Raw genomic sequence first — 12,471 nt, 5'->3', positions numbered from 1 at the left:
GCTTTGAAGATATGGCCCGCGGGCCGACCCGCATAACCGCTGCTATAGTGCGGGTCGGGAATGGTCATAGGGTTTAGGGCCCGCGTCCCGCAAAGACCCAACTGAAAATGATACCGCGGCGGGGCGGGACAAATGGGTTGCGAGTGATCCCAATTGCCATCTTTAACTACCAACATTTGTCATAGAAAAATGGCTGCAAGTTTTTAAAATTGTATATTTGACTGTTATGCATTCATTGGATAAATTTTTAGAAAATATATATATAGTGAGTGAGTATAAGAAATATTATTAGGTTTAGGTTAATTAGTTTTATGTAATCTATGATTTATTGTATCCACTATTAATAGAAATATGTTTAAAATCGTTTATATAATTATTTCTATAATATCATATGTATTTATATGTATATTCTATATTTATATAATGTAATATATGATATTTAATTGTTTCTATAACCAAATTATGTTAATTCATTTATCATTTAACATGTTTAATTGTTTATTTGGTAATATAGATTAGATTAGATAATTCTAGGACTAATTTCTTTTAAAACTTTAATTAAATAAATAAAAAATCAAATGCTAATAACCAATTAAATTAAAAGAATTAATTTTAAATTTCACCTGTGTCTCTACATAGGAGGATCTTATCTTAGTATACTCGTCGGGCTTGCTTTCACATAGGCCTTTCATATAGTAAGCCCAAATAGTAAATCTAGTTAATCATGCCACAAGATTGCTTCTGAAAATTCACAAAGCCTTCACAACTAGATAGTAGAGAGAACACATTGAACCACTCCAGCCTGGCTGTATTGTGAAAATGTTGGCAAGAAAAGTATATGTGCTGGTTATACAAAATGTGAAAATGGTTAATCTTTGATTATAGACTTCCAGAAATTTCCCTCTCCATATGAACTCCCTACATACTTCAGTTAAACCAGGACAGACCGTCCGATCAACATATTAAAACTACATCCAACGGTTAGATCAACCAAAGAAAAGGAGATTTACATAACGAGGAGGAGAGAGAAACTGTTTCCCTCTCTTTCTCTCTCTTCCTTATCCCTCGCCGCCAACTCTTTCACCCAACTCTCTCCGATGGCCGGTCTACTCAAAACGCCGTCTTTACACCTCACACCGTCTCTTCCTCATGCACCCTCTGTGCCCTTTAAGCCCTTCTGCGTCTCCTTCGCCAGCGTCTCGCTCTCTCGCCGAGCTTCTCTCCGCTCCGTCTCCGGTGGATATCCTCTCCGGTTACTAAACTTCGCACCGTTCGCTTCTGGAGAATCCGAGACGACGGAGACTGAGGTCGAATCCAACGAACCCCAAGTCCAGGTCCTTTTCGATTAAGGCGCACTTCTGCTTTACCATTTTGGTGGTTCTGTAAACCCTAAATTGGGTAAATTAGGTTTTAGGGTTTCGTAATTGGGGATACTCTGTGTAGTTTTTTAGAATCTTCTGGTGAGAATTGTTGAATTTGAGAGATGGGTATATAGTATTTTGCTCAAAGTTTTAATCTTTGTTGTGTTGCGTTATTCTAATTTTGTTTCTTATGTAATCAATGGATCAGGAGACGGATGGTGCTGTTGGTGTTGAGAGTGAAGATACTAGCACTGAGGAAGAAGGAGAAGCGGCGGTTACCATAGCGTTGTTAAGTTCGTATAAAGAAGCTTTAGCTGAGAATAACGAGGAGAAGATTGCTGAGATAGAGGCATCATTGAAGTCCATCGAAGATGAGAAGTTTCAGCTTGAGGATAAAGTAGCGTCTTTAACCAATGAGCTATCTGTGGAGAAGGATAGGTTGATAAGAATCAGTGCAGATTTCGACAACTTTAGGAAGAGGACAGAGAGGGAAAGGCTGAACCTTGTTTCAAATGCTCAGGGAGAGGTTGTGGAGAATCTTTTGGCTGTTTTGGATAATTTCGAGAGAGCTAAGTCTCAGATTAAGGTGGAGACTGAAGGAGAGGAGAAAGTCACTAACAGCTATCAGAGCATATATAAACAGTTTGTGGAAATTTTGGGATCGCTTGGTGTTGTCACTGTGGAGACAGTGGGGAAACAGTTTGATCCAATGGTACGTTATTAATGTCTTAATTCTTGTTTGATCAGCTGACATCTCTTTGATCTTTTTGGTTTTCTTCTTTGATGTGTAAAAGCTTCATGAGGCAATAATGAGAGAGGATTCTGCGGAATATGAAGAAGGTATAATACTTGAAGAATACAGGAAAGGTTTCTTGCTAGGGGAAAGGCTTCTACGTCCTTCAATGGTGAAAGTATCAGCTGGACCCGGACCAGAAAAGACCCAAGAAGCTGGAGGAGAAGAAGCTAAGGCACAAGGAAACGGAGAAGAAGCAGAAGCGGCTTCGTCTTGAATGAACGACAATCAAGACTTTGCAGTTTTGTGTGTTTGTGAGAGAGAGTGAGAGAGAGAGAGGGGTTCGGTTAAGGTTAATTATTGTTATTCTTTGTTGTGACATTATATCATCTCTACAAAGTCGAGAAAATAGAACGAAGTTTTCGATTAACAATGAAAATTTTCAGTATCTAATACCAAAAGATAATGGATTTTGTTAGCTGTATTCAGCTTGAAAGTGAGGACCATGCAGAGACAATGCTGATGATATATGTCAGTTGGTATATGATATCTGATCAGGTTGGGTCAGTGGTAACTGGTAAGGTATAACCGGTGAGTAACTGTAACTCGACACCTCTCTACCTAACACACACTCAAAAGTCAAAACTGCCGAGTGTACGATTAATTATTGTCATTGTTATTCGAGAGAGTTACATAATGGTTTACTTTTTCAACATATTTAGCCTCTTCACATTTGAGGGGTACTATTTGTCTTATTTTTAGAATTTAGTTGCTTTTGTCTGACGAAAATACCTTTGGGTAAGAAAGAGAATCGTGACTATAGTTGGGATGGTTTAAACATCTAGTTAGTTGCTTTAGTTGTTATTAATTGTTGGTAGGTTTATTGTGTATTGGACTTCAATAGTAACCATAAGATATGATTTAATCTAATTTGATTTGAGGGTCCTTGTTAACGTAAATACAAATCATAAAAAAAGATGGACAAGGGAAGAGAGATTTTATGGCCAGACTTGATGATGTGGTCAATATTAAACGTGTTGTGTCAAAGTTGCGGTTGAGAGAAGAGAGATCAGGGCCAATAATCATATGGTCAAAGACTTTATGAATAGCAGATCGGTAGGTGGTGTGGTCAGGATTTTGGTTGTGAAAAGAGAGGTTATGGTGAAAGTCGGTGTGGTCGTAGGTATAGGTTTTTGCACATTTTTGGTTATGGTCAAAGTTGGTGTGATCACTCCGGCGACTTCTCTGTCTAACAGCACCAGTCCCGCGTGACCACGTCTTGTCTCGTCCTCCAGCATCAAGCTTTTCTGCTCCTCCTTCACGTTCTGCCACCAGCAACGAGGAGACCAATGATTCGTCACGCCACCACCACCAATTAGTCACGCCACCACCTTAACATCACCATTTTTCCAGATTTGAAAAATTAATAAATCTAAAAACAGAGGAGTAAAAGACAAGAAACAAAAGAACATTAAATTTCATAATTGGTGGTTGATATTTACTATGTCTTTATTTTTTTCGGTGATGAAGATGAGAAGAAGAGAAATAGAAGAGAAAAAAAAGATGAGAGAGGAGAAGAGAAAACAAAAAAACTCACACAGCGATTTAATTAAATGTGATCAACTCATTCTGGTTAGAATTGAGAGGGTAATTTAGGAATTTTATAACCTAGAAGTACACCACATGCAAAAAAAATATGCTAAAGTGTTAAGAGAAGGAAAAAGTACGTTACAGTGTAATTTTTTCTTGTTATTTTGTAGCTAAAGGTTTCCGTCACGAACTTTTTTGTTTTTCTGGTTATTGGTACTTTTAAAAGATATTATTGATTGTAGAACTAGAATTTGATGACGTAAATAAAAAATGTTGTAATTTGCTTATAGGATGTTTAATTTGCATATAAAATTGAATTTAATGTAACAGATTGAAACAAAAATTATTTTCCCGTCATGTTAAAGTAATTTCTCAGTTCGCTCTATTGGTAACTATCACACGAAATTATGATGGGATACGCATGTGTCGTGTGTGTTATTATCCCACTCCATCGTTATATTTTAGGACAATGCATGTGTTGTGTGTACGTTAGGCTTGCGCGTTTATAACTGAATTTGAACCTGATTTAAAAAACTGAATTTGACTCAATTTTTTACTAGAAAAATAACGAAATAAATCTAAACTAGAGCTTTATCCGCATGTCCGTGCGGATGTTAAATTTCACATTTTAAAAAATTATTTAATGAAATTTCTAAACACATAAGTTATTTAGATATTTTAGCTTCCTACAAATCAATTCGAATCCGGAAAGATCTCAGTCTGAACCCCTTCTGAAAATTTATAATATCTGAATAAAATTTAATTTTAAACACAAAAATCCGATACCCAAGAAAACCGATCCGTACCCGAAAGGGTACCTGGATGTCCATGTCTAACTGATTCTGTAAATAAATAAAAAAATATTAACCGATTGACTTTTTGTTATGAACGAATTAATTTCATTCAAACTTGTGAAATTATTTTGGTTAACACGTAAAATAAATATTGTTGAATTATTATGATAAATATAATTAATGAAGTAATTAGTAAAAGTGAAAAACGGAATGTAAAAGATGTAATAAAAACATGTAAGTTCTATTTTGTACTCTGTAATAAATGAAGTCGAATTATTTGGAAAAAATAATAAATAAAATGGTTTAAATTAGTTAAAAAAGAAAGAAGAAGATGTAATAAATCACTTAAAAATAGGTAAATATTGTACTGTACTTCAGTTTTAATAGAGTAGATACTAGATATTTTAAATATCAGGTATTATCTAATGTAAACCGAAATCCAAATTAACATAGAAAACCCATAAGTTAATTAAATGTATTAACCTCCTTACCCTTTTTTTTTTGTAACATAACCTCTTTACCTAATTATATGTAATTTGGATGTTTTGGTATATTAACGTTTCCCTACCTCTAGGAGTCAGTTCAAGTCAGACCGCCGAACCATTCGGGTTAAAGTTAGTTTAGGATTGGTCGGACCCTTTTCGATGGGCCAAATCAATTTCGGTTCAGTTTGATATGATGTGTTGGGGCACTATTATATTAAATTCTGATTTGTTATGAGTTTTTAACTTAAAACCAATTATGATATGTAATTTGGATGTTTTGGACATATTGCAAATTAAGATGTCATTTCAATGATACAAAACTCGGAGGCATGACCAAATTTTTTAATAGAGCTAGGAAAGGTTGCAGCTCTTCAGCAAAGATTTCAGGACTTCAAAATCTCACAAGGGAGCAAAATTGAACTGCAGACGGTCTAGCCAAGACAGCTCGTGCTTTTCGTATAAATTTAGTTTTTGTTGGTTTGTTCTATTCAGATCTGAATTCTTAACTACCTTTAGATTTAGTAACATAAAAAAAAAACGTTTCCTTACGTTATGTTCCTGAATTCTGATGGGCTTTCCGTTTCTATGATATTGAAACTAAAAACAAACAAAACAATTGGTATCGTGTTACTGGCTAAGTCATAAGTGTCACAGAAGTAGATTATTTTAATAGGTACATCATGTACATAAAACTTATTGTAGGCACAAGTATATGTAAGACAATGTGAAAGTGGGTGCATCATGTAGATAAAACATATTATACGCACACATATATGTAAAATAATGTGAAAGTGGGTGCATCGAACTCTCACCCAAAAAAATTGCCGGGTGCAACTATTCCCAGCTAAAGTTCAAGAAAACTGTTCCCGACTAAGCTAACTTAGTTATAAATTTAATATGTAATATGAACATAATTAACATTTTATTGGTGCATTCGCACCAGCAAGTACCAACATCATTGATCCACTCCTGGGTTTGTCACTTTTTTCTTGTCAGCTACTCCTGGGTTTGTCAAGAATTTTGAGTTGTGACGTTCACGATTTGCGAGGAGAATCATTTTTGTTGAACCAAGACCAGATGCTTTACACCTGAGTTCTGCAGCAAATGAGCAAATCCATATGCCACGCCAGAACACGTGAAACACGTGGAAAAAACGCTAGTTAAGGTCAATTAATATACAAAAAGATGAAGATCAGTTTTTCTTCATAGAAATATTTTTTTATAACTGATCGAATGTCAAGCCAAAGATTAACATGATTCTGCCACTTAAGAATTGTAACGACCAATTATAATTTTGTTTTTGAAACACGACCAGTTATAATTAAAATTCAAATTAGATAGTGATATATAATTTCAACAACTCAACCATCCTAATGTGCCAGTTATTCTTTTGGTAACACTTAGGTGTCCTCGACCTCGACATATCTAGTTAATGTATTATTTTGTGCTATTATAGTTTTAGAAAAGAAAATAATATTTCATTGCATAAGCAATGAGATTGATGAGCTAAAATAAACGTTTGTGATGTGAGAAAAGGTATGCCAAAAATACTGTTGAGCAATTAAATGTTACGGGCATACATATTCATCCTTTTTACCAATAGTTAACCAAACCTGTCTCGTCATTACCAAACCTGTCTCGTCATATAATGATAGTCATATCCTAGATTAAATGAGAAGAGACTTTCTTAGTTCACACCTGTGCTACTATGAACCACACTTGTTATTTTCGTTAAACCAAAAAACTATGGACGGAAATAGAATATAAAATTATTGACTCTTGAAGCATGATTAATAGGGGGTTTTAGGGTGGAGTTCTTAGCGGAATATAAGAATCCGTCTCTTAATAAGAACAACTCCACCATAAAAACTCCCCATTAATTATGCTCTTAGGTTTTATTTCGTATTTAATTAAGAATTTCTTTTCATAAGAAACTCAAAAAGATAATAAACTCAAATTAAGGAGTGGATATTACCTTCTCACCATACAATTTTTACTTCAAATAATTAAAAGCCTAACGTTGGTTTTGATCAGAAAATATGTTATACCCTTAGTCTTTTTTTTTTTTGACGTCGAATTAGAGCATCTCCAATGGTAGGCTTTTATCTTCAAAAGTTCACTTTCTTCAAAATGAAGAAAAAAATGAAACAACATTCACTCCAATGGTTTGCTTCATTTCTTTCTTATAAAAGAAATATTCCAAGTATATTTATTTTATCATTAATTATCAATAGATACCTTATACTTTTTTATATTTACCTATTTTACCTAACTATGTTATTTTAACAATAATCCAACATAATCATTATTTAATATAAATTTAATATTCTCAGATAATGAATTTATTACATAACATGAATAAACAAACACAAAACATCATAATTTGTATAAAAATGCCATATATAACTTTTTCTATAATTGATTAACAAAAGTATTTAGAGTAAGAAATGAGCTTATTTATCTTTGATTTTTTTAAATCGAGTTAAAAAGTTCTTAAAACAAATATTCATATGTTTTTTGATATAAACATCTGATTAGATAAAAATAATAGTCCAAATTTTGAAATTAATTGGATTATATTAAAGCATATAGTTTATTTTGGCAAAAGATAAAAATAAATAAAAGTTAAGGACCAATATACAATGAAAAAGTTCATCTTTAAAAAAATGAAGATATATACAGTAGATCTTCAAATTCGAAGCAACATTGTTCATTGCTTCATTTTGAAGCTAAAAATGAAGTAGGGTTGGAACAAAACTTAATTCAAAATAAAGCAAAAAGTGAAAAATAAAGTGGAGTTGGAGATGGTCTTATACCCTTAGTCTATTCCGTCCTTATATGCTTGAAAGATATTGTATGGGTTTACAACCAAATGAAAATTATGTTCTTGTACTATAAATGTATACCATCCCGTATATAATGTATATAACCGGGAATACGAATATATACTTGAGTGATGAAGAGTTAACTAGCTTTCGATTTTTAATCTCATTTAGAATTATACTTAATCATGATGATGCTAAATATGTATTACTGATTTTGTATATTAACAATTTAACATCATGTATTGATCATATGATTCATGCAAAAAACATCGCATTCTTATCATGATTTATGCATATTATCTTTTGACCACTTATTGGTCCTGCTCCACCTATACCCTATATTTAATATGTTTATAGACACAGCTTAAACATAAGTATATGTATGAAGTCGTCAGTGACTATGCAAACTGGTCCTGACATTCATTTCATATTCATACTTTAATATGCAATTGCTCTATAACATTTGAGAAAATGAAACATGCGTAACAACTGCGGTGTAACCTAAATAATAACAAAAGAAAATATATACATAAATATATGTAAATATTTTTGTTACTATTATTTTATGTGCGGATGCGTGCAGATCTAAACATTTGGAACCATAAATTGAAATTTTAGAGCGAGAATACTAATGATTATGTTCATGACCTAAAATTGATTCTGGCTAATATACTTTTTAGAATACCATCAATCAAATTATTTTTGTTAGACAGCGGGCATCCTGGATTAATTCGCTTGCCGACTAGATCTTTCTGTTATTTTATTTCCTGGCATCAACATCTTTTTCTTTTGAGACTACTATATAACAACTTTTTTTTAAATATAATTTCACTATATATAATATATATCCTATACATTTTTAGAAATCTTTTCTGAAAATAAATAACTTTAGCTTTTTCTTGCCTATGAATGATAATAAGATATCTGTACCTCCTTCCTTTATATATTATGTTTTAGAAAAACAATTTTATTTCATTTAATGATTCCAAATTTCCTTGCAAACTTTACATTTATTTATTATAAAAAATTATTTTCGCACAATGAATTTAGAGTCTAATTTATTTAGTGTGAAATGATAGATTTATAAAGTACTAGTTCTTGTTTACGAAAAACTCAAATATCATTATTTGAAAACAGAAGGATTATGTTACGTGGTTAAAGTACGTCCCAATATTTATAAGTGTACTGTTCATTTATCTTTAATGTTGAGGACAAATGACATAATCAAATGTTAATTTAATAGCAACTATATGAAAAACAAAAATGATATTTTGAGTTATCGCACTCACATTTAATGACGTATGTACTTATTTGCCATCCCAGCACACTATTCGAGAAGTGATTTGTCATGTGTCATTACCACATTAATTTTGAAAGAAAAATGATTATATGGCATACTAACAAAGATGACATGGCTTGAGCTAATTGTGACATGAACATTTACATTTAATGTTATTTTATAATTTTGGTAAATTTTTAGAATAAAGTAATAACTCATAAATCATCATGAATGTAACAACAAATAGGAGAAATATAAATATAATAAAATATAGTAATTTTCGAAAATATTCTTTAGTTTTATTCAAATTTTTTTATAATTTGTATTACTAAAACAAATATTCAAAAATTTATGCATTTTAAAAAGAAATGTAATTTTCTAATCTCATTATGATTATTTCTTTTTTTAATATTTACAAATTATAGAAATATTATTTAATTTTATGTTTTGATAATTATATACATAACAAAAATTTCAGTTAATTTCATAGAATGTGATTTAATATATATTGGCCAAAATAAATAAATAAAAGTATTTCCAAGACTATAATTTCAAAGATATGCATATATTATTAAATATAAATTTAAATAAAAATTATTTATTTTATCTTAATTATATGTATAATTAAATTAAAATTTAGAATTAAAATATTGTAAACAAATAATAAAACTAAATAATTAACAAAATTTTATTTATAAATATAATTTTAGAATTTTATTTCTGGTGCAGGAAAACATCTAGTATTACCAAACAAAAGTAGTGACATGGGTATACGAAGCTGTGCTTAAGAAGTTGTCTACGTAGCTATGAATGCCCATATCTTCAATGAGATCACCTACTTGGTCCGGCCATTTTTATTGACAGGAGCAGTTAAATCCTTATACTAGTTTCATAATGAATTACAATCAATGAAACCAATAAATAATGAAACTAATAAATAGTAATTATATCAGAGTGTGGACATCATCCCATTCCAATTTTACCAAAAAAATATCCCATTCCACACCAATCCTCGTCGCTCTTCAATTTTCTACCTTCCACTAATCCACACCAACGTTAGATTTGATCTTTCGATGTACTCATCATTTATCGAACTGTTGTCTCAAATTTCTTCCGCTCAATTTTCACCTTAAAAAAAGTCCATCTTATGCATCCATTTAAGTATATTACTAGTTAAATAATATGTTTTAGCTCTGAATAAAGTGTCAAAGATTAATTTCATTTGAAAACCACATAAAAAAATATGGGACAAGAAGCTCCACAACAAAACTGTTTATAAATATATGAAATTTTAATATTTTATAAAACTATGAAACTTTTGGGCAAAACCATACATTTCAGAAATCCAGAATTTTTTGTTTTGTTTTGTCTCAGATATCACTTAATTATGAAAATTCCAAACATCAGTTTTAATATTTTTCTACTCGAACTAAAAATATTTGTTTATCTTTAAGAATTTTGCCAGAAATACTGACAGATCAATGTTTTACAACACAATAAGTAGCGGACCTAGCATTTATTTTTACCTGTGTCATAATATATAATTTTCAAAAAATTATATATGAACACAAACACCGTTTGAGCCGCTGATTTTATAGTGTTCTAATTCAAAAAACAATGTATTTGACATTTAACCTGTACCATTTTACCCACCTTTTCCTTCGGTGGGTCTGCCTCTGAACACAATAATTCTACAGAGAAACTGAAAGATCTTACATTATCATCAGCTTGATAGTCAATGTCCAAACTATGCTTGAGCACGGATCGGATATCCGGGTTTTTGAAGATATTTGTGATTTGCTTCGTATGCCATGAGTATCTAATTTTTCTATATTCTTTGCTTCGAAAAAATACGGATATTCGGAAAAACGGATATCCGAAAAATAAATAGATATTTGCGGATATTTACGAATACTTACGGATATCCGATAAATAAATAGATATTTGCGGATATTTACGAATACTTACGGATATCTCATATGTTTTGATTAATGCAAATAATCTTAAAAATTTGATACAAATTTGTTTTGTAAAATATTTTTTTGCATGATATATAAGATAAAAATCAAAAGAAAAGAGAATCTACATATTTTATAAAAAAATTAAACTTAGTTATCAATTATAATAAGACAAAACTTAAGAAAAAGTTATAATTGCCATAAATTTATTCTTTTATGTAATATTTTTATATAAATAATAATGTGAATAGAATTTGTCAAATCATATGTTAGAATAACAATTATATAATTTTATACATTAAATTTTTTAAATATAATCAAGATATACATGTATTTATATATTACCGGATCAGATCGAATATAAGCTTCCAAAATTTTAATATTTGTGATTTGCTTCGATTTTAACGGATATTGATTTTTAGTATTTGTTTTGCTTCGAAGGTTTACGGATATCCGAAATTTTCGAATCGAATCGAAACGAATAACGAATCGAATCAAATTTAACGGATAAAATGCCCGGCCTAGTCCAGACAGCCATAATGAATTTTTTAAAAGATGTTTACCGGCTTTGGGTATACTTGATTGAAGAAGTGCTAAAAGTTACTACCAAGTGCAATTAGACATCGCGAAAGTAATTTGTCCCCAAAAAGAAGGAATAACTTAAATAGACATGGATAACCAAAAAATTTTAAATAGATATATATGTAACATGAAAACAATACCATTGGAATAACTAGTTTAGCTAACTTTAGAACATATCATACATTATAAAGATGTCTTCTTTTTATAAGGCCATTACTACACTTACTACCAGAAACTCAATCGCAGAGCTAACAAAACATAGGGACGAATCAATCGGACAAACCATAGCTCGGCGCATACACCTCCTCTACACCAAGTAAGCAATGTTGGGTCCCTCCTAGATGGAGATGACCAATTGGGGTGAACTTAAGAAATAATAATGTTCCCCTTTGTCACTAGACTCACAATAATAGAGTTTAGAGAGAGAGACAAAGAGAGAGAGAAAAGAGAAAAAGAGAGAGAAGGAGAAAACTCGTAAGGTGTTTTCAAGACTGGATTTGGAGGGTCAAACGGAACTTGATCGGGCTGATATTTTGTGGGAAGCTTCTTCAGTCAGTGGGTTAGAGGTTCACCGGAGGGATTTGGATTTCAACGGTTGGATCTTCTGTTGTCTGGGTTTTCTTGAAGCTGGTCGCCATAGTTCTTCAGCAGAGCAGTCTTGGGTGTTTGGTAAATCCAACGGTGAGATCTTCTCTTATTGAGCTGAAATTTGGCAGAGGTATTGTCGACTTGTTTATCTTGGATTTGTACGGTTGGATTAGTTTCTGGAAGCCGGAATCTTTGTGAGCTGAGGTCGTTTGGTTGCTGCCGGTTTTGAAGCTTTGTGTTGCTCTCTTGTTGTTGTTGTTTGTGTTGGAGATAGCT

The 12,471-nt window shown here is 31.6% G+C and overlaps 1 protein-coding gene across 1 annotated transcript; it reads left to right on the top strand.

Annotated features, from left to right (window-relative positions):
* Window positions 1-1,012: 1,012 nt before the first annotated feature.
* On the top strand, window positions 1,013-2,512 carry LOC106321563 (protein GrpE-like). Its single transcript, XM_013759817.1, has 3 exons — window positions 1,013-1,334; window positions 1,570-2,073; window positions 2,156-2,512. The coding sequence occupies exons 1-3, from the start codon at window positions 1,098-1,100 to the stop codon at window positions 2,369-2,371; spliced, it is 957 nt and encodes a 318-aa protein (XP_013615271.1). The 5' UTR covers window positions 1,013-1,097; the 3' UTR covers window positions 2,372-2,512.
* The last annotated feature ends 9,959 nt before the right edge of the window (window positions 2,513-12,471 follow it).

This window comes from Brassica oleracea, chromosome C2 (assembly GCF_000695525.1).
Source record: "Brassica oleracea var. oleracea cultivar TO1000 chromosome C2, BOL, whole genome shotgun sequence".
In the NCBI taxonomy this organism is placed as follows: Eukaryota; Viridiplantae; Streptophyta; class Magnoliopsida; order Brassicales; family Brassicaceae; genus Brassica; species Brassica oleracea.
The sequence above is the reverse complement of the archived record's forward strand: the minus strand, read 5'-3'. Positions and strand labels throughout refer to the sequence as shown.